Consider the following 21,329-nt stretch of genomic DNA (forward strand, 5'->3'; position numbering starts at 1 on the left):
TCTCCGGGGGGTAGTTACCCAGGGGGTAGTTTTCAGGGGGGTAGTTATCCAGGGGGTAGTTATCCGAGGGGGTAGTTATCCATCAGGGGTAGTTATCCGAGGGGTAGTTATCCAGGGGGTAGTTTTCCTAAGGGGAATTGCCCTGGGGGGTGATTGCCCTAGGAGGGTAGTTGTCCGGGGGGTAGTTGTCCTAGGGGGTAATTACCCTGGAGGGTAATTGCCCTTGGAGGGTAGTTGTCCGGGGGGTAGTTGCCCTAGGGGGGAATTGTCCTGGGGGGTAATTATCCGGGTGGTTGTTATCCGGAGAGTGGTTTTCCAGGGGGTAGTGTTCCTAGACCCGTTTATAGAGCATCTAAAGCATATTTCTAGGGAATAAAATCACAGTGGAAAAAAAAAACAAACAAACAGCGCGAATGAGTATGATTAGAACATACGGGGGTACGTTATGTGACCAGGGTGTGAGAAGATCGGCGAGGGAGCAAAGCGAACCAGCGGCAGGGGGAGGGGAGGATGAAATGTATTCATGAAAAGCTTAAACGTGATCACATTGTTCGAGCAATACAAATTATTCTTATATTACTAGAAAGCATACAGGAAAAAGAAAAAAGGTAAGGTTTACTCATGGTATGTTTCAAGGGGCACACTCGAGGACGCGAGGCTACCATCTATACACTGAATTTACTCATAAGTAGACGTAAGTGTCCATTGATAACTATATAAATGTATATTGTTAGTTTCTTATAATTTTTCGCCCCGCTAAGCAGCGATGTTTGTGAGCCGCGTACCTACTTGAACCCCTGTAAGTGATGTTTTCCTGGCATCTACTAACGCAATGGAGACCATAAGAAGCAGTCCATGATAACGTCTTTGTGGATAGGTTAACATTTTAATACACAGTAATATCCAGAGTTATCATTGTGTTTGCTTATTAACTCTGGATTAAGTCTGGACATGATGGCGTTTTCATACGCATAAACTTTTACTTGGCAGCTAAAGGATGGCCGGGGGGGGGGGGGGGTTAACCCCCGACCCCCCTCCCCCGTAGATCCGCCACTGCTTCTACCCTCACTCTTCGAAAGACCTGTTATACACTAACAGCCACAGAAACTGCAGATTATGGGAATTGACTAAAAAAGGGGGGAAATATCGAATTTGATCGGAATCAATGTTTCGATGCATTTAGTGTCTCATTTTATTGAGGCATAACGGTGTTCATCCATTGAATTAAAGTGCCTATTCGAAGATGATGCCTGTTCGACTTCCCTGGTTAAAACCTTTCCAGCTGAATTTCTCAAGTTCGTTTACGCATAGTAGCAAGCATTGTCACAATCCGTTATATTGAAGGTTTTTAGAATGAAGGAGATATTATTATCTATTTTTGACTGACTAAAAAGCTATAGCGTGCTGGCATGTTGACACCAACCTTGTTCTGAAATGCAGGAGCTATTTTGATTTCTCCATTGGCGCTGACTACTTCACCGTCTCCTCGGATGTAAAAGACAAGAAGACGAGCTAATGGAGACATCTCAGCCGTGGCAGTGAAGGAAAATACCAAGTTCTCGACGATCAATGAAGGGTAGGGTAGAAGTACGGGCGCTCTGACTTCTGAAATTGATCAATTAATGAATATAACATTTACCTTTTGTTGTTTTGCAACATCACATGAAAATTCACACTGAGAGTACGCAAAACAGCGGTCATACAAACTTTCACCCAAAAAGATCGATCGATTGATCGATGTTTCGGGTACAGATCATTTTGAGACAAAGATTAATGACCTCTCTCAGAAAAAAAAAAAGGAAAAGAACACACACACTAACAAAAACAAAAACAAAACAAACAGGCAAAGAAAAAGAATGCAGGCCAATATAATTGAACCCCCCCCCCCCAAAAAAAAAAAGAGGAAAAAGTTTATTTTATCTAGTGATATCGCTTAACGAAATCAGATCATTAAAAAAAAAAAAAAACAGGGAAAGCACCACTACACCGGTCTGTGGTCATAAGATATCCAAAGGGCGATGGCTCTACAATTTATTGCAATGTGAAGGAACATCCTGCCTTGTACAAAAAAAAAAGAAAAAAAAAATCACCAGCATGAAGTTTGTGGGAAAACTCTGTAATAATATCATCTACCAGCAGACCATACCTGTTGTTCTCAGACGCCCGCCAAAATATGGAGGAGAAGATCTTTTTTCTCTGCCTGCGGCTGATACCTCCCTCTGTATTTCCTCGTGGATCTCTACAGGTGGATTTATCACATTCGGATTTGTCCATGTCTCTTGCCCGCTGGAGACGACACGTCCTCGTGACAAAACCTGCAGCAGAACAACCAAAATAATTCGATCCTTCAGAGGTGTCAACATTAATGTTTTCAAATTTCCCACATTAATTTCTGAAACAGAGCCCCTCTTCCATTGCTCTCAAAGGTTTAGCCTAAACATGGGTTAAATTCTTGCGGTGTATTAAGACTAAGTGCACATCTTCTGTTGTTTGCACATTTGTATACAAAACGATCGCTACCACAATCAGTCCTACTGAATTACACAAGCAATGCAATGAATGGTGGAATGACTGCTAAGAGTCAACGACAGAATAAAAATGAGAGATTGGATACTAACCCGGTAGAAAAACTTAATACTGGAGGTTGTCTCAGAGGTAGGCCTTGTAAATGTAAGGTTGACATTCACATCTTGACCACTGATGACTGTTTGATCGAAAGTTCCAACATCAAGAAAAGAACCACTCGTCGAATACCATGCGTTCACTGATTTCGTTGGGATCGAAAAACTGCCACCTTCTGCGTCAGTAGCCTGGGAATGCACAAAGGAATGAATGGAACCGAGTGACTGCATAACTATCTTGTAACACATGGTCTGGCAGTTTAAGCGTTGGTATGCTACTTATATCTTAACCTTAATTCTCCCTTGAATCTTCACAGAAGACATACAAAATAAGGCATTTCTATAGGAACAATACCAAACCCCCTTTTCCAAAATGAAAAATACATTTAATGAATAAATAAATAAAGATCATGTAAAATCAATTTCAGCTAGAGATGAGCAAACAACAAACAACATCATAACTTCTTCGACTGCTGCAGTCTTGTATATCTACATGGAATACTAAGATTGTTTCCTCCATTTGGGAAAATAAGAACAGCTATTCAAGGAAGATGGATTTGTTTTACCCCCCCCCCCCCCCCACACACACACATACACACATTATAAATCATATCATGTACACAGAATTCATCACTCACGTTACCAAAAGCAATCTGTCAGTCAATTTCAATTCTTAACGAGATTTGAATTGCACTATACTCTATACATATCAATACGTGTGTGTGTGTGTGTGTGTGTGTGCGTGCGTGTGTGCATGTATTACTGTGTAGGTGCGTTATGTGGGTGGGGATGCATACCGCTATATGAATTATGGAAAGAGGTCATTACCCTTAACGTCAGGGTTACTATTAGTGGGTCAGAAGGTCCTTTAATCTCGAATCGTCCAATGCCGTTAGTTTGAGTGACAACTGAGATGTGCCTTCTCGTCTCCTCTATTTGTACACGAACTGCAATACCCGGAACTGGGGTGCCATCGGGGTATGACAGAACGACCTTTTTTAAAGATAAGAGAAATTATCACGTGACATAACTTCCATTACAGTTATTCCTATGTCAAGCTTTAAACCAAAATGCGTCAATCATTACATCCTGAAGAATGGTCAATTTATGTATTTGCAAACTTTAATGTTTATCCTGTAATCTTGCATGTTAATTATTGAATCAAGATAAAAATGAATTTAGATAGTAGACATACAGAGCCCTGTTCACATGCTGGTCACGAGAATAGGGCCAGAAAACAGTGTGTTCTTGATTAACTCCCTTACGATAATGCTATTTTCAATTCATAATTTTGCGTTTGCTCTTTTTTTCTGCTGTCATTGCAAACGAATGATAAAAAGCAATAACAAAACAGTAAAAGTGTGTCATTAACTGACTTTTAATGAGGTATAAAGTAATGGGAAATAGGCATCAAAAATACGAGGCAATATTAGTGCTTTAGTGCTATGAAACCCTGCTCAGATATATTGCCAACTGTAACGGATTACTTTTAAGTTGTGGATATAATACAAATGTATACTGAAACATGATGACTCTTATAATTACATCTGACGAGTCACTCGGAAGGATAAACGCTTTTACGTCATTTTTCACAAATTGCTTTGCTTCTTATTCTAAAACCAACTGAGAATCCCAACTTTTTGTGAGGACAGCAGTGTAGAAAAGAATGTGAAATGCTGCAGACGTTAAGATCTGTAATTCAAATGTCAAAAGGGCACGCTGTTTATCAATAAAAAGCTCAAGTCTTCTCTCTACTTCAATAATTCCAATAAGGATGAAATAATTTTGTCATTAGGCTCATCTGGTTGTATATGAATGAAATACATCATAACACAAGCATTTGTTGAAGAAACATTTCTATAACATTTTGGTAAAAGTAAACCATATGTATAATGCCTGTTATTCCCATAACCAACAGCAAATCTATCCAACAACAATGACAACAAATGAGCAATTTCAAAGACATAAAATAAAATATTGGAAGAAAGAAATGAAGGTACCAGTTAGTACTAAAGAGATTCCTTACCTGCCCCCTGTAGGGTAATCCTGGTTTGAAGAAATCTGGTCCCTGGATCTTTACTTTATAATGCACATGGCTGAGGGGAATGGATACGGTTTGTGATTGCATCCACACTCCTAAATTCACAGGGAGACAAACATAAGCATATATACGCAAAAATTGTGGTCAGAATAATATTCAGCCAAAAATAAAATACAAAATAACCGGTACGACTTGCTAAGGGATCTCTGCAATATAAATTTGGTAAACTTCGCTGATGCCTTTAGGCCTGTACATGGCCACATCACTAAAATGCTTAATGATTCATACATATAAGTTTTTTTTTTCTTCACCGTGTAAGACTTTTTTTCTTTGTTCCTATAGAAGTTTTCTTTGCTTTCAAACAATCTTCTAGCTGTGGCTTCGTCCCCATATAATGTTTGAGCTAATATAGACACAGTTATGTGCCTTGTTGTTCCTACTTATGGACCTATCAACTCAAACAGCACGACATGTCCATTTTTGTGCAATTGTTCTGATTTTTTTTTCTTCATGCCGCAGTGAATGCTTATTTGTCTGTTTGCATCTGTTTTTATTTTGGCATGGATTATAGGTGCGACTCATTATTCCAGGTAAGGGTTTTGTGTCCCCTTTGATCATGTTTTCTAAATTTCCCTCTGCACGATTACGCAACTTTAACTTGATCGTGCTTTAATTCTGTATGTACTACAATCGAGAGCAATAATGAGCTCTGATGCCACATCACAGGTCCATTGCTTCTATGACTTTAAAAAAGGCACTAAGAACTCATAACCAATGTTATTAAAAATGCTATTTAATAAGATAATTACATCTTCACAAGTCAGATGTTGTCTTTCTTCATATATATATATATATATATATATATATAACAAATAAAAATACACATAAACACATAAATGGTAAGATGTGTGTATGTATCAACTTCAATAGATACTTCATTCTTGTCACAAACTAGGTCTTATAGAAATTATGAAGTCAAAGTACCATTTCATTTCTTTCCACATGAATTGTTTCAATAATTAAAAGCTGTGTGTGTTTATGTTTATGAAGTCAAAGTACAATTTCATTTCTTTCCACATGAACTGTTTCAATAATTAAAAGCTGTGTGTGTTTATGTGTGTGTGTGTGTGTGTGTGTGTGTGTGTAGGTGTGAAGATATATATTTATTTAGGATAAATTCCACTTTGAAAAATATGCCTTTCTGACTTGTTATTGTTTAATTATGTTCATTGCCGATTCTTTATCCACAACATCTTACCTGTTCCTACCTCCGTAAAGTTTGAGACCACTTTAATTTCCTTCCCTCTCAACGTTCCGCGGCCAAATGTATAATTAAATTCAGCACATCCAGACGTATCTGCCTCTAAAATAATCTGTTAAGAGGGATCGAGTTAATGTTTCGAAATATTTCAGAAATTGCCTTGTCCACACACATTACATATTATTGATCAGACTTTCATTGAGGGTAGCAGCTACACAAGTTTCAAAAGTGACAAAAAGTTAGTAAACGTAATCATATGTCGTATTTGCATGCTTTGTTTTATTTACAAGTAACGTGCATAAGAAACTCTGATGCACAACAATACGATAGTAATACCTTCTTTTTCTTAGTGTGATTATGATTACACTTTTATGGGTAAGATGTCAAGGAAGGTTCAAGGAGGAATCCATACACCGACTGTTATTTTGTAATCCCACCAAACCAATGCTTTTACGTCATGCAAGACTAATAGAATTCAGCAGAAAAGCACAGGTTTAAATACTGACAAACTCATGAAATTTGTGACACTTTATCCTCTTATCCAGGCAGAAAGTGAAGACGGACAGATTTAGAGACAGAAAGAGAGGGGGAGACATAGATATAAAGGGAGAGATACAGAAAGAAAGAAAGAATGAGAGAGGAAGCGAGGAAAAAGACAAGGGGGAAGAATATAATTACAGGAAAGAGAGAGAGAGATAGCACAGGTCGTACGGAGAAGAGCTGCTTTTGCAATTTGTAAGGCAAATTTGCTATCAGCCAATCAGACGCAAGGATTCCAGCAACTAATAACAGTTTGTCACACAAAATGTATGACAAAATACTTCATAAAATGCTCACAGTTCTTTTCTGCTGATCCAGTTATCTTAGAGATCCAATACCCAAACTTACCCTTTCTAGAGTCGTGGTAGATAGCCAGTGATGTCCCAGCAAGATTGTCGCTTCAATACTACCTCTCACGGGCTGTCCATAGGTGTACCTGTTAGTCCAAAGAAAATGCATTAACACTTATTTCAACCGCAGTTCGACTGAATGTTAACGATATTCATACACGTCAAAATATGTCTGTTATCATGCATGCTACACGTGTATGTTATAAATATATTATTGATCTTTAAAATTATGGAGATTTAAGAACATGTTGCTTAGGATTAATAACAAAAAAAAAAAAAATGCTTTGGCATGATTAAAGGAGTCCCTCGGATGATTTCCAGAACGTAAATTAACCAATATAAATTGATGAAAGTCTTGGTTTTTGCAACCGATTGCCTTGCCAAATTACCCTACATTGACGTATATAAAAACAGAATTAGTGTTTCAGTAGCACCCATGATAACAATCATGGACATATGTCTACACTGATCCCATTGTACTGTGGCAGTATTCTCACCTACGACCCTGATCACAGGTCTAGACAGGCGTTTTATCCTTAAACCACTCTGTATTTATGCCCATATAATTATATACATATATATATATATATATATATATATATATATATATTGTATATATAATTGTGGATATAATTATATATGCATTATATATATATATATATATTATATATTATATATATATATATATATATATATATATATATATATATATATATAATACTAGACAATAAACTTTTGATCCAAAGTACAAGATGTAGTAGCTTTCTTTAATTGTTTGTTTGTTTGTTTTCTATTCCAATAGATTAATTGTGCACAGGTATTTCAAACATTATTGATCACTTAAGATTGTCAATCAGCTGAAAGAGAGTGCAAGTCAATGTCAAAATTGGCTAAAAAACTGCAATAAATCTGCAAAATGATCCACAACCGCATGGCGATAGGAAGTAAATTAATTGACACATTCCATGACATGACAATCATGAAGAGAACTGAGGAAATACTCACATGGCACATACTGTGAACAGCAGAGGCGATGGCTCAGGGGCAAAGATGTATCCTGTTTTAGGGGTCACCTTCACTTCAAACTTTGGCAGAACTACGTGATTCAGAGAATTGAGATGACAAACTTAGTAAAACATAGTTGCTTGATCAGATCAACATTTTGGTTTGATTTGATTTGATTTGATTTGGTTTCTTGGTTTCTGTGTCATCATTGTCCATGTTCACGCAGCTGATAACATACAAATACTTATACACACATGTTGTCTACAAGGTATTTTTTCTCCGTTGGATTTACAACGATATAAGAAAAGTGTAAACGGGGTACAACAAGGCAGAAGGGCTACGACTTAACCCTAAAAGGACCGGGGGTGGAGGTTGAATCCCCCCTCGATATTTTTTTTTTTTTCGCGACCATTCTGCCGCGCGATTTTTTTGACCGCGCCGCTCGCTGACTTTTTACTTTTTAAGTCTTGCACATCTTATGACACCATTTTCGCCTATTAATCGGACATGCCGTTACGATGATGCACGACATTTTATACATGCTTGCCAGACTGAAAATGGGTCAAAAACGTAATTTTGTGTGCAGACTCAATGCAGATAGTTTTCTCACGTTTTTATAAAAGATATGATTATTTCCAAGTTAAATGGCTGAAATCAATTAATTCTAGCAGAATTATGTTTAAAATAGGTTTTGTAATCAATTTTGTGGAACAAAACGAAAAAACAAAAGGTCGAAAAAAGAAACACATTAGAAATTTATAAAACAATAGAATACTTATGAAATTAACTTTGATACCAGATATCTTTTTAAATACATTCGTTAGGAATGCTACAAGGACTAATGTCACCAAAATTAGGATGCCGTTAGCTTTATTTTTTAAATTAGGGCAATATTTATGAATTTACAAAGATTATTTAATATGAAGAGCTTGTTTGCAAAAAAGAAAAAAACACACACGATAAGTCCATATTTGCCAAATGGAGATATTTTCGATTAAAGGTCAAGAAAAATAAAGAGAATAATAATAAGAAATGTTTTGCTTCTTTTGACCATAAGTTCAAAGATGTACCTTGTAGTGACCGATATATTATTTAAAAGGTATTATTTTATACTTCATGACAGAGACCGTACTTCAAAATCTTAAAAAATGGACTTATCGGTTTTTGCGAACAAACCCTTCATACAAAATGTAAAAAATAAAAAAATCGGTTCATTTTTATATTTTGATAGATTACGCGACAAATAAATATATGAGCCAATTTTCAGGGCGATTGCGCAATCGAAGGCTGAGATGTCGTGGAGGGGGGGGGGTTGACTCAACCCTCCCCCGGCCACAGAACAGGCCAAAAAAAAAAAAACCCCACAAAAAACTGGTTAGTGTTAAGCGTACCTTGCAGCACTTCTACTTTTTTCAATAATCAGTAGGCCTACAGTGTATATAACTTACATAATGTCTCTCCAAGCCACTCAGTTTTCACTAATAACTATCTTGGAATAGTCACATACAAAGAATATGAATTATTTTTTAGTTAAGAGTATATCCTGAAAGAGCAGACTTTAAGCTTTAAAATAATGAATAATTCAAGTCAAATGGACTCTCCTAACCTATCTAAATATTGGAAAGAAAGCACATATTCCAGAAAAGTGTGAACTGAGAAAAGAGGCTCTGAAGCACAGGATCTATTCAAGCGTTTAATGTTCACCAAGCCGTGCTACCTGTGCAATGAATGGGACAAAAAAAAAAGGATGAAAACAACCGGGTTAACCACAATGAAGGGATCATCAGATTAAGCTGAAATTGAGCATGTTCTCGAAATATTCACTGATTCACTATAGAAACAATTTTGGTAGTATGGGGCTGAAGGGAATAATTGATTTTTTACAATTGGTTTCAACAGATCAAAACTGGAAATTCATCGTATTAGTCCTGTACATATATACCAACACAAAAAAATGGGGGAAATTGTTTTACACTCTGCGAAGACCTTTCTACTTGTGTGACTCAGTCACAGGAATGCATGCATACCGTACGTGTCATTCTAAATATGAGGAAGTTGGGAGTTAGTTCTATAAATGCTGCATGAAATTACCAGTAAACAAGGGAAAGTTATAATCATAAAGTTATGGCTGAGGTTGTCTCACCGTACTCCTCGACATCAAAGGTCTGAACGCTATCTGGCATATGTCCGTGATGTCTGACACGGATCCGCCATGTTCCCATCTCCGGCTCATCAGACAGGGTAAACTGTAGGTCTAGAAGGCCATCGGGACTCAGGAGGTTTTTCCACTGTTTCATACGAGTTCCCCCCGGTGACTCAATGAACACAGTGTGTGCCTGTCACGGGTTATGACAGAATAGTTAAGAAAGAGGATATGTGATTCCAAGATGAATTCAACATTTATTTGATGAAAATTGATGTTGAAATGCCTGAGACATTTATGACAGAGCGATTTTAATAAAAGTTGGAACCCATCTTTCATTACGCTAGCTTTGTTTTACTTTGTTCTTGGATGTCTCAGCCATTTCGAAACCGATTTTCATAAAATAACTATTGAACTAGTCGTAGAAGGGTATGGGACTCTGGGGTTTCTTGATATCTCGCAAAAAGTTAAAAGCCAGCCCTTTACTCAGTAAATGACGGAAGATTTCGTTTTCCTTACTTTGATAAATCAAAAAAACTGAACATTGTTTCTTCAATTATTCAGAAGGTCTGTAAATGTGAAAATAAATGTAAGTTAATCATCGCGGTAGTTCGTGTGTTACAGAATTAAACAAAATGTCATTCCGAAGGTTTATTTATGCAGTATAAAAAGTGAATTACGTTTTTTTTTTTTTCCGAAGGTTCGTCAGCATACGCACCTCATTTGCATTTTTTTCTTTTTTTTTTTAGAAATAAGAAGCACATGCAAACACTGAAAGTCAGACAATCATCTTGAAATACTTACATGGTCAGGAACCGGTATCATATCTGGGTAGTCTACCGTCAGGACTCTAAACATTACTGTTGACATACAAAAAGAACGGACAGTTATACCATAGGACATCAAAATGAATACTAACTACCATAAAACTTACTCTAGAAACTTAAATCTTAATTCGCTAAATAGTTTTTGGTTTGGTTTGGTTTGGTTTTTTTTAACTTTTTTTCAACTCATAACATATTGTACATAGTATTATGCAGCATCAATTATAGCTAGTCTAAATAAATAAATAAATGAATAAATAAAACAAAGCGGACACTACCATCTGAGGACTAATAAACATGAAGTGCTCCACATTTGTAACAAATCTCACCTTTCTGGCCAGGCTTGTATAAGGGCTTGTCCGTTTGGACGAAAGTGTGCGTCACCTCGTAGCCCAGTAACATCTCTTTTTCAAAGACCTGTGTAAAGGGGCCCCCGGCGGACTTCTCGCCAGTAAATACGTGGTGAAAATTGACCAAAATTGGTCCTGCACGAGGCTGTGAAATGAGAAAGGAAAGTTGTAAATATGTTTCAGTTGTTGGAAAACAGCGATAGATAATTATTACTGAAAATGATACCACATGGTCAACTGGCACAAAATCAATTGATATATATATGACTTTGAATGGCATTACCAAGACTTCACGGTACATAATACCTAGATTCAGATCTCAGATTTTGAATTTACCTAGGTTGTAAAACGTTGTTTTATGAATTACACGGATTTTGCTGACATTTAAGTAGTTAAAGCTTCAGTAATAAACAGTAACTGAGAGAAAATAATTTATTGTATTCTGGCATGTATTACTGTTGTCAAACCAAAACATGTTGCATCGGAATTTTGCAGTCACTCCTCTATAAGTTACAACAGTTTAAAGTGAAAACCGTGATTGTGTAGGGTCCTACCCTGATTTTGCTTATCATATGTAGCGTAAGTATTAAGACTCTTAATTGTGTAAAAAATCACCTAATTGTTTGTTTGTTTCTTTCTTTGTTGTTGTTGTTGGTGGTGGTGGTTTGTTTTTTTTTTCCTTTGGTCAACACCACATATACAGGTCGACCGGATGATAGAAAAGGTCCTGATAATCCCGAGATGACCTGGATGTCTGACTGTATTTGCGTATCTTTTTGAAAGAATTAGCTCAGAAATTCATCGCAAAGTATTTGTGAGAGTGAGAGACTATTAGGACAACGTCAAACTACGGTTCAATATTAAATTGAGTTTGAGTCTGTTACATAAAGGCAGGTCTCACCAGCATGTCCCTAGCCATTGCATTTTTCTATAATTTAACAAATAGTGCAACAATAGAACAAAGGGAAAATACACATTAACGTTTTAACATGTGGAGTTCAGCTTTAAGAAGATTGATATTTGCCAAAATCATTTTTTTTTTATTCACCTCTCATCTTTTACCACGGGATATGGAACGTTTTTGATAGTGTGGCGGAGGGGAAGAGAGCTGGTGGAAGCTCAATGCTATTAAGTCATAGTGTGGGGACAACCCCCCATCAAACGCTTACTGGCTGGAAATTTAAGGAGAGTATTTCAACCACCTAAAAATAAGACTTGGAAAATCTTTGCTTCTGAATGCAATATTGAATGTTGTGACTGATTCTATTTTTTTTTTTAAATTTAAACACATAATAGATTGTCTTCGAAACTTTCTTTAATAGTCTTCAAGTCTTGCATTATGCTGCATATAAAATATCGCCCTGCCATTATTGAATTAGTGCGTCTGAATTGTACTTCATAGTCCTTTTAGCAATTAAAAAAAACCATCTGCTCGAACTCATTCAATCTTCTCAAGTATAAGGGAATAATAACACCTTCTTCCCACTTTGAGATAAACGCAGGAACCAAAATGTTGTGCCAAATTGAGAATGATGGTTGACTCGGCTAGAAGACGCTCCTGCATGTTATACTCACCCCGATTCTCTCACTTTCTGTTGCTTCACAACCCAGGTCCACATCAAGGCATGTATCCACGTCATCCAACGATTTCTGAACAATTACGGTCGGGCATGGTAACGTGAGATACGTGATGTTGAGTTCCATGGAGACAGGTGTTACAAGATTTTTCATCGTGAAACATCCAGTCCCTACTTTGTTGAGTCGAAGCTTCTTCGGATACATGACAATGACACCACTGCAAAAGCAAAAGATAATTCCGAGTTACTTCTTTATTTTGCATAATTGCTGCAAATGTTAACGCTCATTCAAACAAACCACATGGTTAGATCAATATCCTAGAAGGGACTGTTTGTCAGTAATATTTGTGACCGTGCACCACAAAACGAACAAAAATCGCACCCCTTGATTTCATGTGAGGACTCAAGAAAGGTGAAACGGGTCGACCAAGTCAATTTTGAGTTTTCCATATTTTCTGAAATAGCTACTCTTCTTCTACATTATTCTTGAGTTTGGGATCATAAAATTAATGGAAAAATGCATTTTCAGTAGTTTTTCTACAGCCCTTTTTTGTAGAGTAGTGACATCAGGTATGTCTTAGAGGCCCCTTTTCATTTTTTTGATTACCCTTTGCAAACTCTTCACATTAAAGTCTGATAACTTTTGAAAGGATAACACTACTGCTTTGAAAGTTGGCATTATTCATGGACAGAATGTTTTAATAGAGCGTGCTCAATTTCAATTTAATCTTATAATCCCTTCATTGTTGTTGCTCCAGTGGTTTACATCCTGTTGTTTTTTTTTTTTTTTTTTTTTTTTGTCCAATTCATCGCACAGCTAGTACGGTTTGGTAAAGGTTAAAGGACAAGTTCACCTTCATAAACATAAGGATTGAGAGAATTTAGCAATATTAGGAGAACACGTCATTGAAAGTTTGAGGAAAATCGGACAACCCGTTCAAAAGTTATGAATTTTTGAAGTTTTTGTGTAGTAACCGCTGGATGAGAAGACTACTGCAGTGTATGAATAACTTAGATGTCACATGCGTACAACAATATAAGGAAAATATAAAGAGAATTTCACAAAATTCCATCTTTTGAAAAAAGTACATATTCCCTTGACTCGTTACCGACATATGTTAGGGGTAATATTATTCCCCCTGCTTTTAGAAAGAGACAAGTCAAGTGCTCTTTTATTATGCGAAAAAAGTGAAAATATGTTGAATTTTCTTTACATTTTCTTTATCCTGTTGTACGCATATGACTCACAAGCTGTAGTAGTCTCCTCATCCAGCGGTTCCAACACAAAAATTTTAAAAATTCATAACTTTTGCATCGATTGTCCGATTTTCCTCAAACTTTCACTGATGTGTTCTACTAATATTGTTGCATTTTCTCAATCCTTATGTTTATGAAGGTGAACTTGTCCTTTAAACGCTTGAATAGACAGATAGACCCTGTACTTCAGAGCATCTTTTCTCGGTTCGTACTTTTCCAGAGTGAGCGCTTTCTCTCCAATATTTAGAAAGGTTAGGAGTGTCCATTTTAATTGAGTTATACGTCATTTTAAAGCTTAGAGTCTTCCCTTTAAGGATCTGTTCTTAACTACAACTTTTTGTTTGTTTTGTGATGCAGGGTCATAGTTAGAGAGTCAGAGATATATAAAGAGCAAGGGGTGGGAGAGAGTTATAAGAATAGAACTATTAATGATAGGTGGGAGAGCGAAGGATAAAAAATCAAAAGCTAAGAGAGTATGACAATAAGAAATATAGGCCATTGATAGTTTTCAATCAAGTATAATAAACATAGCATAGATGATTAACAATATACATTAAAGGGGCGGTATAGATTGGTGGATATATCAGGATTGGTCTTCTAACTTTTTGCGAGAAACCAAGAAACCTCTTATGATATAACATGAAACATACTAATTTCAGAGGAATTCAAGGTTTTTGATGAAAATCTGTTTTGAAATGGCTGAGACATCAAAAAACATAGAAAAACAAACCAATCGTAACATAAGGCGGGTCCCACCCTTTAATCAGGACTGGACGTCAGTACGTTGTAGATATCTCAGCCTTTTCAAAAACAATTTCATCAACTAAACTCTAAATCCTCTTTGAATTAAATTCTCTTTCAGATTTCATAGAGGTTTCTCATATAACCAGAAATTGTTAGAAACTTAAAGTTCTATTTTTTTTTTCATAGGAAAAATACCGAGGGTCCCTAATGTGGGAAGGAGATCATTTCCTACCCTCTCCTTCACTCGGATCCTGCGTTGCTTGCGTACCCCCCCCCCCCCCCCCCCAGCAAACAAAAGAAAACAAGCAGAGTGTATGCTTATGTATATGCCCATATGCTTTTGAGCGCCCTTTCTTTTCAAACGCGACATCAAGTATAGGTATGCACATAAAGCCTCAAGATAAGACAAAGAGAATGGAAGTAATATTATTTCAGAGGCCATGCGGTGTCAGACTTACACTATAGACGTACAACATAATTATAAGATACTTAACGCGCCTTTAGTAGATTGGCGGAATGTCGATCTGTAACAGTGAATGGATATCATGTACATGCCCACCCCCCCCCCCACACACACACAAACACACATAGTACCATCCCTTTTGTGTTGACATTATGCCTGTTGGACAGAAGCACAAATGTTACACTTGAATGTATAACTTGCATGTAATATAACTTTACGAGTTAAAGGGATATGTATTGGTCGAGATGAGAATATCCAGGCTTTTATTTTTTTTTATTTTTTTTTTTTTTTGCAAGAAACCAAGAAAACACTTTTGTTGTAGTATACAGAACAGTTTATTATATTGATGAAAATCGGGTTTGGAATGACTGCAACATCAAAAACAAAGTAAAACAAAGCGATTCTAATAAAGTGTGGGTCCCACACTTTATTAGAATCGCTCTTTTTTATATATCTCAGCCATCTCAAAACCAATTTTCATCAAATAAACGTTGAATTCCTCATACACTTACATGGTCTTTCATATTTCACACACGGATCGAGGTTTCTCACTATCTCATAAAAAAAAAGTTAGAAACCTGGAAATAGGTTTCAACCAAAACTATACGATCCCTTTATTATTCAAGTGTGCGGCGATTACTATAAGTTGTACAAAATGATGGCAATTAGTTATACATGTAGAAGCCAATCTGGGTAGCTACAGATTTTTTTTTTTTCGGTTACGAAGAATTTGTACATCCATGCTTTGTTTTTGTTTTGTTTTTAAGAGAGCCTACGCTTTTGAATATTTAATATAACTGATTTTACTATACAAGAAAAACCTATAGTAAAATGAAGTATATATTGCACTCGTATGCATTATCATTTATGCCATAGCTGCTCTTACGTACACCGCAACATGTAGCAGTGAATGTTTATGTGTTCTCTCTTACAAAAGTGCCAAACTCTTTGTGTATCTGTCAATCATGAAGGCATACATGGTTATATCAAATTTATTGAATATCTTGCGCAATTATAAGAAACACACACCGCCTGTCAGATTTATGTTGCAAAATATATCACATTCTGCATCTTTAAGTTAACGATAATTGATGCTATCGAATATACGACAAATTATAAGTGACTTTTCGGGCGCACGAGCTAGTGGCCCTTAGGCTATACGTACTAAAGAAGTGTGAGAGCTCGAGAAACTAGTTATTTAAAGATAACTCAATGGCACAAGAGAGCAGATTAAGTATATTACTATAATATTTATAAATAAAGTTGTTAGAATATAAAAGATGTTGGATCTCGATTTTGATCACCGCCTCAATAGCATTAAGGGAAAATACACTGTATATAAGTGCAGTGTTAACTGACCTTTCTTCCTGTGCATCCTGTCCAGCCACCAAAGTCGAGCAGACGACAAACAAGCTGGTCAATGCTACCACCGCAATTAATGCCAGTTTCGCCATGTTTGCGAAGTTGTTCGTTCGCAATCAACAAGACGTAGTCTGCTGCAGCTCTTTCAGAAGTTGAACTTCAAAATGTGAAGTTTCCAACAGCAGTTGACCGAGAAATCCCAGTCTGTGCTCTTGGTTTGGACTTCTTTGCTCTGCCGCTCAGAAAGCACCCGGCAGCAAATGATACCACATTTGAAGTCCTGAACTTTATATACCAGGCCAGATCGAGGCAGATAATCACAACTCAGTGCGAACGCTTCCGAGAAAACTCGACGATGCTATCAGTTGGCTACTCAGTCTGCGCGTGCGCTGAGTTCTGACATCAACAGTGTGACGCACCGCCTTTCTCTGGAATTGTTTATCGCAACAAATGTTATCGTGAGATATATTGGAGGGAAGCCGATTTGATCAACATTTCCTGGGAAGTGTGGCTGTTCTGCGCAAGCGACTAGTGCCTTCGTGTATTGACTGAGTAACTGCGGTTCCATAATCATATCTGCGCCTGCCTCTGTCGAGGATTCGAGGAAATCAGCACCCCGGCAGATTTCGGTCGTCTTAAAAGTTTTAAGTCTCCTTAAAATTGTCAAAATAAAGAACCATTGCTTCGGTCGGCACCTCTTGACACTGCATTATGGCGCATTTAGTACAAACGATTTTGCACAATTCAATCAAGTTAAATATAATAATGTATTTTCAACTTTCTCATACAGATTGAAACATCACTGCTAGTCGATTATATCGTTATTGATGACGATTATTCTACCGGGTATAGGTCAAGGCTCGTTAATTGATTCCTGCTGACTCTGATCGGGACTTTAAATCCCATTTTCCCCCAACTTTCACTGCTTTGTTCTACTAATGTTGCTGCTTTCACTAAATCCACATAGCTTTTGGGTTTTGGTTTCGTTTAAAGGGACAGTACAGTTTTGGTTAAATTGACACCTAATTTCAGGTTTCTAACATTTTTGGTAAGATAATGAGAAACCTCTTATGAAATATGAAAGGCCATGTGATTCTATGAGGAATTCAACGTTTATTTTATGAAAATAGGTTTTGAAATGGCTGAGATATCCAAAAAAGAGCAATTCTAATAAAGTGTGGGACCCACACTTTATAACGATCGCTTTGTTTTACTTTGTTTTTGGATGTTTCTGTCATTCCAAACCCGATTTTCATCAAATAAACTTTGAATTCCTCTTAAAATGGTATGTTCTGTACTATATCATATGTGACCGTGCACCTCAAAACGAACATAAAGTCGCACACACTGATTTTGCGTGAGGACTGAAAATAAGTGAAATGGGTCAACCTAGCCGAACTTGACTTTTTCAAATTTTCTGAAGGAGCGGGTCTTCTTTTACATTATGCTAAAATTTGGTATCATAAAACGGGCAGGAAAGTGTTTTTTGTAGCAGTTTATCTCGAACTTTTTTGGTAGAATAGTGTGATTAGGTGTGTTTTTAGAATCCCTTTTTCTTTTCTGAAAAACCTTGTCCACACTCTTCACCTTCAACTCTAATAACTTTTGAAAGGATATTGCTACTGCTTTGAAAGTTGGCATTGATTATGGACAGAATGTGTTAATGAGGCATGGTTAATTTCAGTTTAATTTGATAATCCCTTCATTGTTGTTACTCTGGTGGTTTACTTCCTGTTTTTTGTCCCATTCATCGCACAGCCAGCACGGTTTGGTAAAGATTAAGCGCTTGTATAGACACTGTACTTTTTTCTCAATTCACACTTTTCCTGAGTTTGTGCTTTCTTTCCAATATTTAGATAGATTAGGAGCGTCCATTTGATTTGAGTGATACATCATTTTAAAGCTTAAAGTCTACTTTTTTCAGAATAAAGTCTTAAATAAAAATTCATGTCTGGCGACTTTTTGTTTGTTATGAGGTGCAGGGTCACATATATAATATATATATATATATATATATATATATATATATATATATGTGTGTGTATATATATATACTGTATATATGCAGAGAGAGAGAGATTAAGGAACAAACTGGAACAAATCTCATTACTATCTATCTATATATATATATATATATATGACCGTGCACCTCAAAACGAACATAAAGTCGCACACACTGATTTTGCGTGAGGACTGAAAATAAGTGAAATGGGTCAACCTAGCCGAACTTGACTTGTTCATATTTTCTGAAAGAGCGGGTCTTCTTTTACATTATTCTAAAATTTGGTATCATAAAACGGGCAGGAAAGTATGTTTTTGTAGCAGTTTATCTCGAATACTTTTGGTAGAATATTGTGATTAGGTGTGGCTTTAGAATCCCTTTTTCATTTCTGAAAAACCTTGTCCACACTCTTCACTTTCAATTCTAATAACTTTTAAAAGGATAGTGCTACTGCTTTGAAAGTTGTCATTGATTATGGACAGAATGTGTTAATGAGGCATGGTTAATTTCAGTTTAATTTGATAATCCCTTCATTGTTGTTACTCTGGTGGTTTACTTCCTGTTTTTTGTCCCATTCATCGCACAGCCAGCACGGTTTGGTAAAGATTAAGCGCTTGAATAGACACTGTACATCAGAGCCTTTTTTCTCAATTCACACTTTTCCTGAGTTTGTGCTTTCTTTCCAATATTTAGATAGATTAGGAGCGTCCATTTGATTTGAGTGATACATCATTTTAAAGCTTAAAGTCTGCTTTTTCAGAATAAAGTCTTAAATAAAAATTCATGTCTGGCGACTTTTTGTTTGTTATGAGGTGCAGGGTCACATATATATAATATATATATATATATATATATATATATATATGTATATATATATACTGTATATATGCAGAGAGAGAGAGATTAAGGAACAAACTGGAACAAATCTCATTACTATCTATCTATATATATATATATATATATATATGGGTGAAAACGTTGAACGATGTACAATTGGCCATTTTCAGGCTTTCGATATTCAAACCCTTGTAAAATTGTCACCTGGGGGTGTTTTTCATGGTTTTAGGTATCATTTGGTAGGGGAGGGTTGTACCTTTCAGAAAATATATACTTTGTACTGATCTTACTGCATTTTCTTAACAAAATAATGCCTTGAAGCTGAAAAAATTGACAAAAATGCATATTTTGGGAAAAAATCCCAGAATCACACGTCTTAATTTTTGTTCTAATGCAATTCTACAGCTTTGTTTTTCCTTGTGAGGAAGCCCACACACTTCAACTATTTAATCAAGTACTTCTGCAATGAACGTGTGTATTATTTATCTTATCAGGAAATGTTGAATTCACTTATGTCTGAAAAAGAACGTCTCTGAATGAATTATCTTTTCCTTGACGCCAAAAATTCAGGATGACTATGAAAACATGTAAGGCCATATTTATTTAGCGTCTTATCCATACTACCATTCCATCAAAATTTGTGAGTGAGCTGTGTGAAATAATCGTGTGGTGGCTCATTAAAGAAAATTATACTGAATAGCCATCAGAGATGTTCAGTTGTTTAATGATGTCATTGATGAAAGTGGATTATGCTTGAGATAAAAAGTGGTTATCAGTATGTCAGTGCGAGCCATCCGACTATGATGATTGGCAACTTTAGTAGCATACTGTCCACAAAAATGAGTTCTGGTTGAAAACCCCAATTGGCGAATGTCTCTGATCAAAACGAATTTCCCTGATTGAAAGTCTCTGAAGGGATATTCCCTCTTCTGACACTTTCGCACTGCATGATACTTTATTTGCGTGCTTATTTTACGCACTGACGAGCCATCCTGGAATCGAGTCAGCACAGTTCAACGACAGATATGCCCACAAATCTTGAAAATGTGAGTAATAACAAAAACTTTCCTGGTGTTTATGCCAATTTATTAGAATTATCATTCCGTAGATTTGCCAATCAGTATCATTTGTGAAATTATGTATTTTAATCTTTGGATTAGAGGTAAATTAAAAAAAGGATAGGCAGTAAATATGTAAGAATCTGCACGAAGATCAAAGACCGAACGTCTCTGAGCAAAATGAAAAACGTCTCTGAAAATTACTGTTTCATGAAATAAAGACATCCACTATACGAATTATGAGAACATTAAACTAAATTTATGTCTGGATGGGCTCAGTTAGTATAATAGGAACAAGTAGAACCAAGTTAACACGGGCATGTTATAATATTAAGAAAAATGAAGCTTCCTGAAAGATGTTGAAAATATGTAAAAGAGTTTCAAATTTAAGATTTTATGTTGATTGAGCAAGTGTAAACACATTGCCAGGACAGAAACTATGTTTTGTGACTAGTAATAGGTCAATAGTCTATGATTATTATGTAATAGTCACTTTAGTTTACGTATTTTTTGTGAGAGAGGCAGAAATGTAAGAAAAACAGGTTTAGGTCAGAGACGTTCTCTGAACAAATAGGATCTGCTCTCAAACCAATATCAATGACCCATCATGGCGAATTGGTGCCTATGTTTGTAGCACATAGGTTCCTCAATCCAAATATAATGCCAACAGCTTGTAAAAATCAAACCCATTAAGTACTGATAAGCAAAGATGTTTACGTCAGAGACGTTACACTGAACGTTTTACATATTTTCAACTACTACAATAAGGAGTAGATTTTTCATTATTCCACAGTATATGGCCCTCGTATACATACATCGTTCTAGGTAATTTACGCAATCTAAACACAATGTTGATTTTATAATTTTGATCAGAGACGTTCATTTGTGCGCACA

At 36.3% G+C, this 21,329-nt stretch overlaps 1 protein-coding gene across 1 annotated transcript in view; it reads right to left on the reverse strand.

Moving 5' to 3' along the window:
* Positions 1-16,797, reverse strand: part of LOC139725099 (pregnancy zone protein-like) — a 49,085-nt gene extending 32,288 nt beyond the window's left edge. Inside the window, exons 1-13 of the mRNA XM_071636185.1 lie at positions 16,536-16,797; positions 12,711-12,930; positions 11,115-11,280; positions 10,766-10,821; positions 9,962-10,154; positions 7,819-7,909; positions 6,812-6,899; positions 5,921-6,035; positions 4,648-4,757; positions 3,450-3,614; positions 2,619-2,810; positions 2,147-2,315; positions 1,424-1,605 (exon numbers count right to left, since the gene is read on the reverse strand). Coding sequence (XP_071492286.1) covers positions 1,424-1,605; positions 2,147-2,315; positions 2,619-2,810; positions 3,450-3,614; positions 4,648-4,757; positions 5,921-6,035; positions 6,812-6,899; positions 7,819-7,909; positions 9,962-10,154; positions 10,766-10,821; positions 11,115-11,280; positions 12,711-12,930; positions 16,536-16,630 — 1,842 coding nt within the window. The 5' untranslated portion in view covers positions 16,631-16,797. The remainder of the gene's footprint in view (positions 1-1,423; positions 1,606-2,146; positions 2,316-2,618; positions 2,811-3,449; positions 3,615-4,647; positions 4,758-5,920; positions 6,036-6,811; positions 6,900-7,818; positions 7,910-9,961; positions 10,155-10,765; positions 10,822-11,114; positions 11,281-12,710; positions 12,931-16,535) is intronic.
* Between the last annotated feature and the right edge of the window lie 4,532 nt (positions 16,798-21,329).

Source organism: Diadema antillarum, unplaced genomic scaffold (genome assembly GCF_040938485.1).
Source record: "Diadema antillarum isolate AM-2024a unplaced genomic scaffold, OU_Dant_1.0 seq00000015_RagTag, whole genome shotgun sequence".
In the NCBI taxonomy this organism is placed as follows: Eukaryota; Metazoa; Echinodermata; class Echinoidea; order Diadematoida; family Diadematidae; genus Diadema; species Diadema antillarum.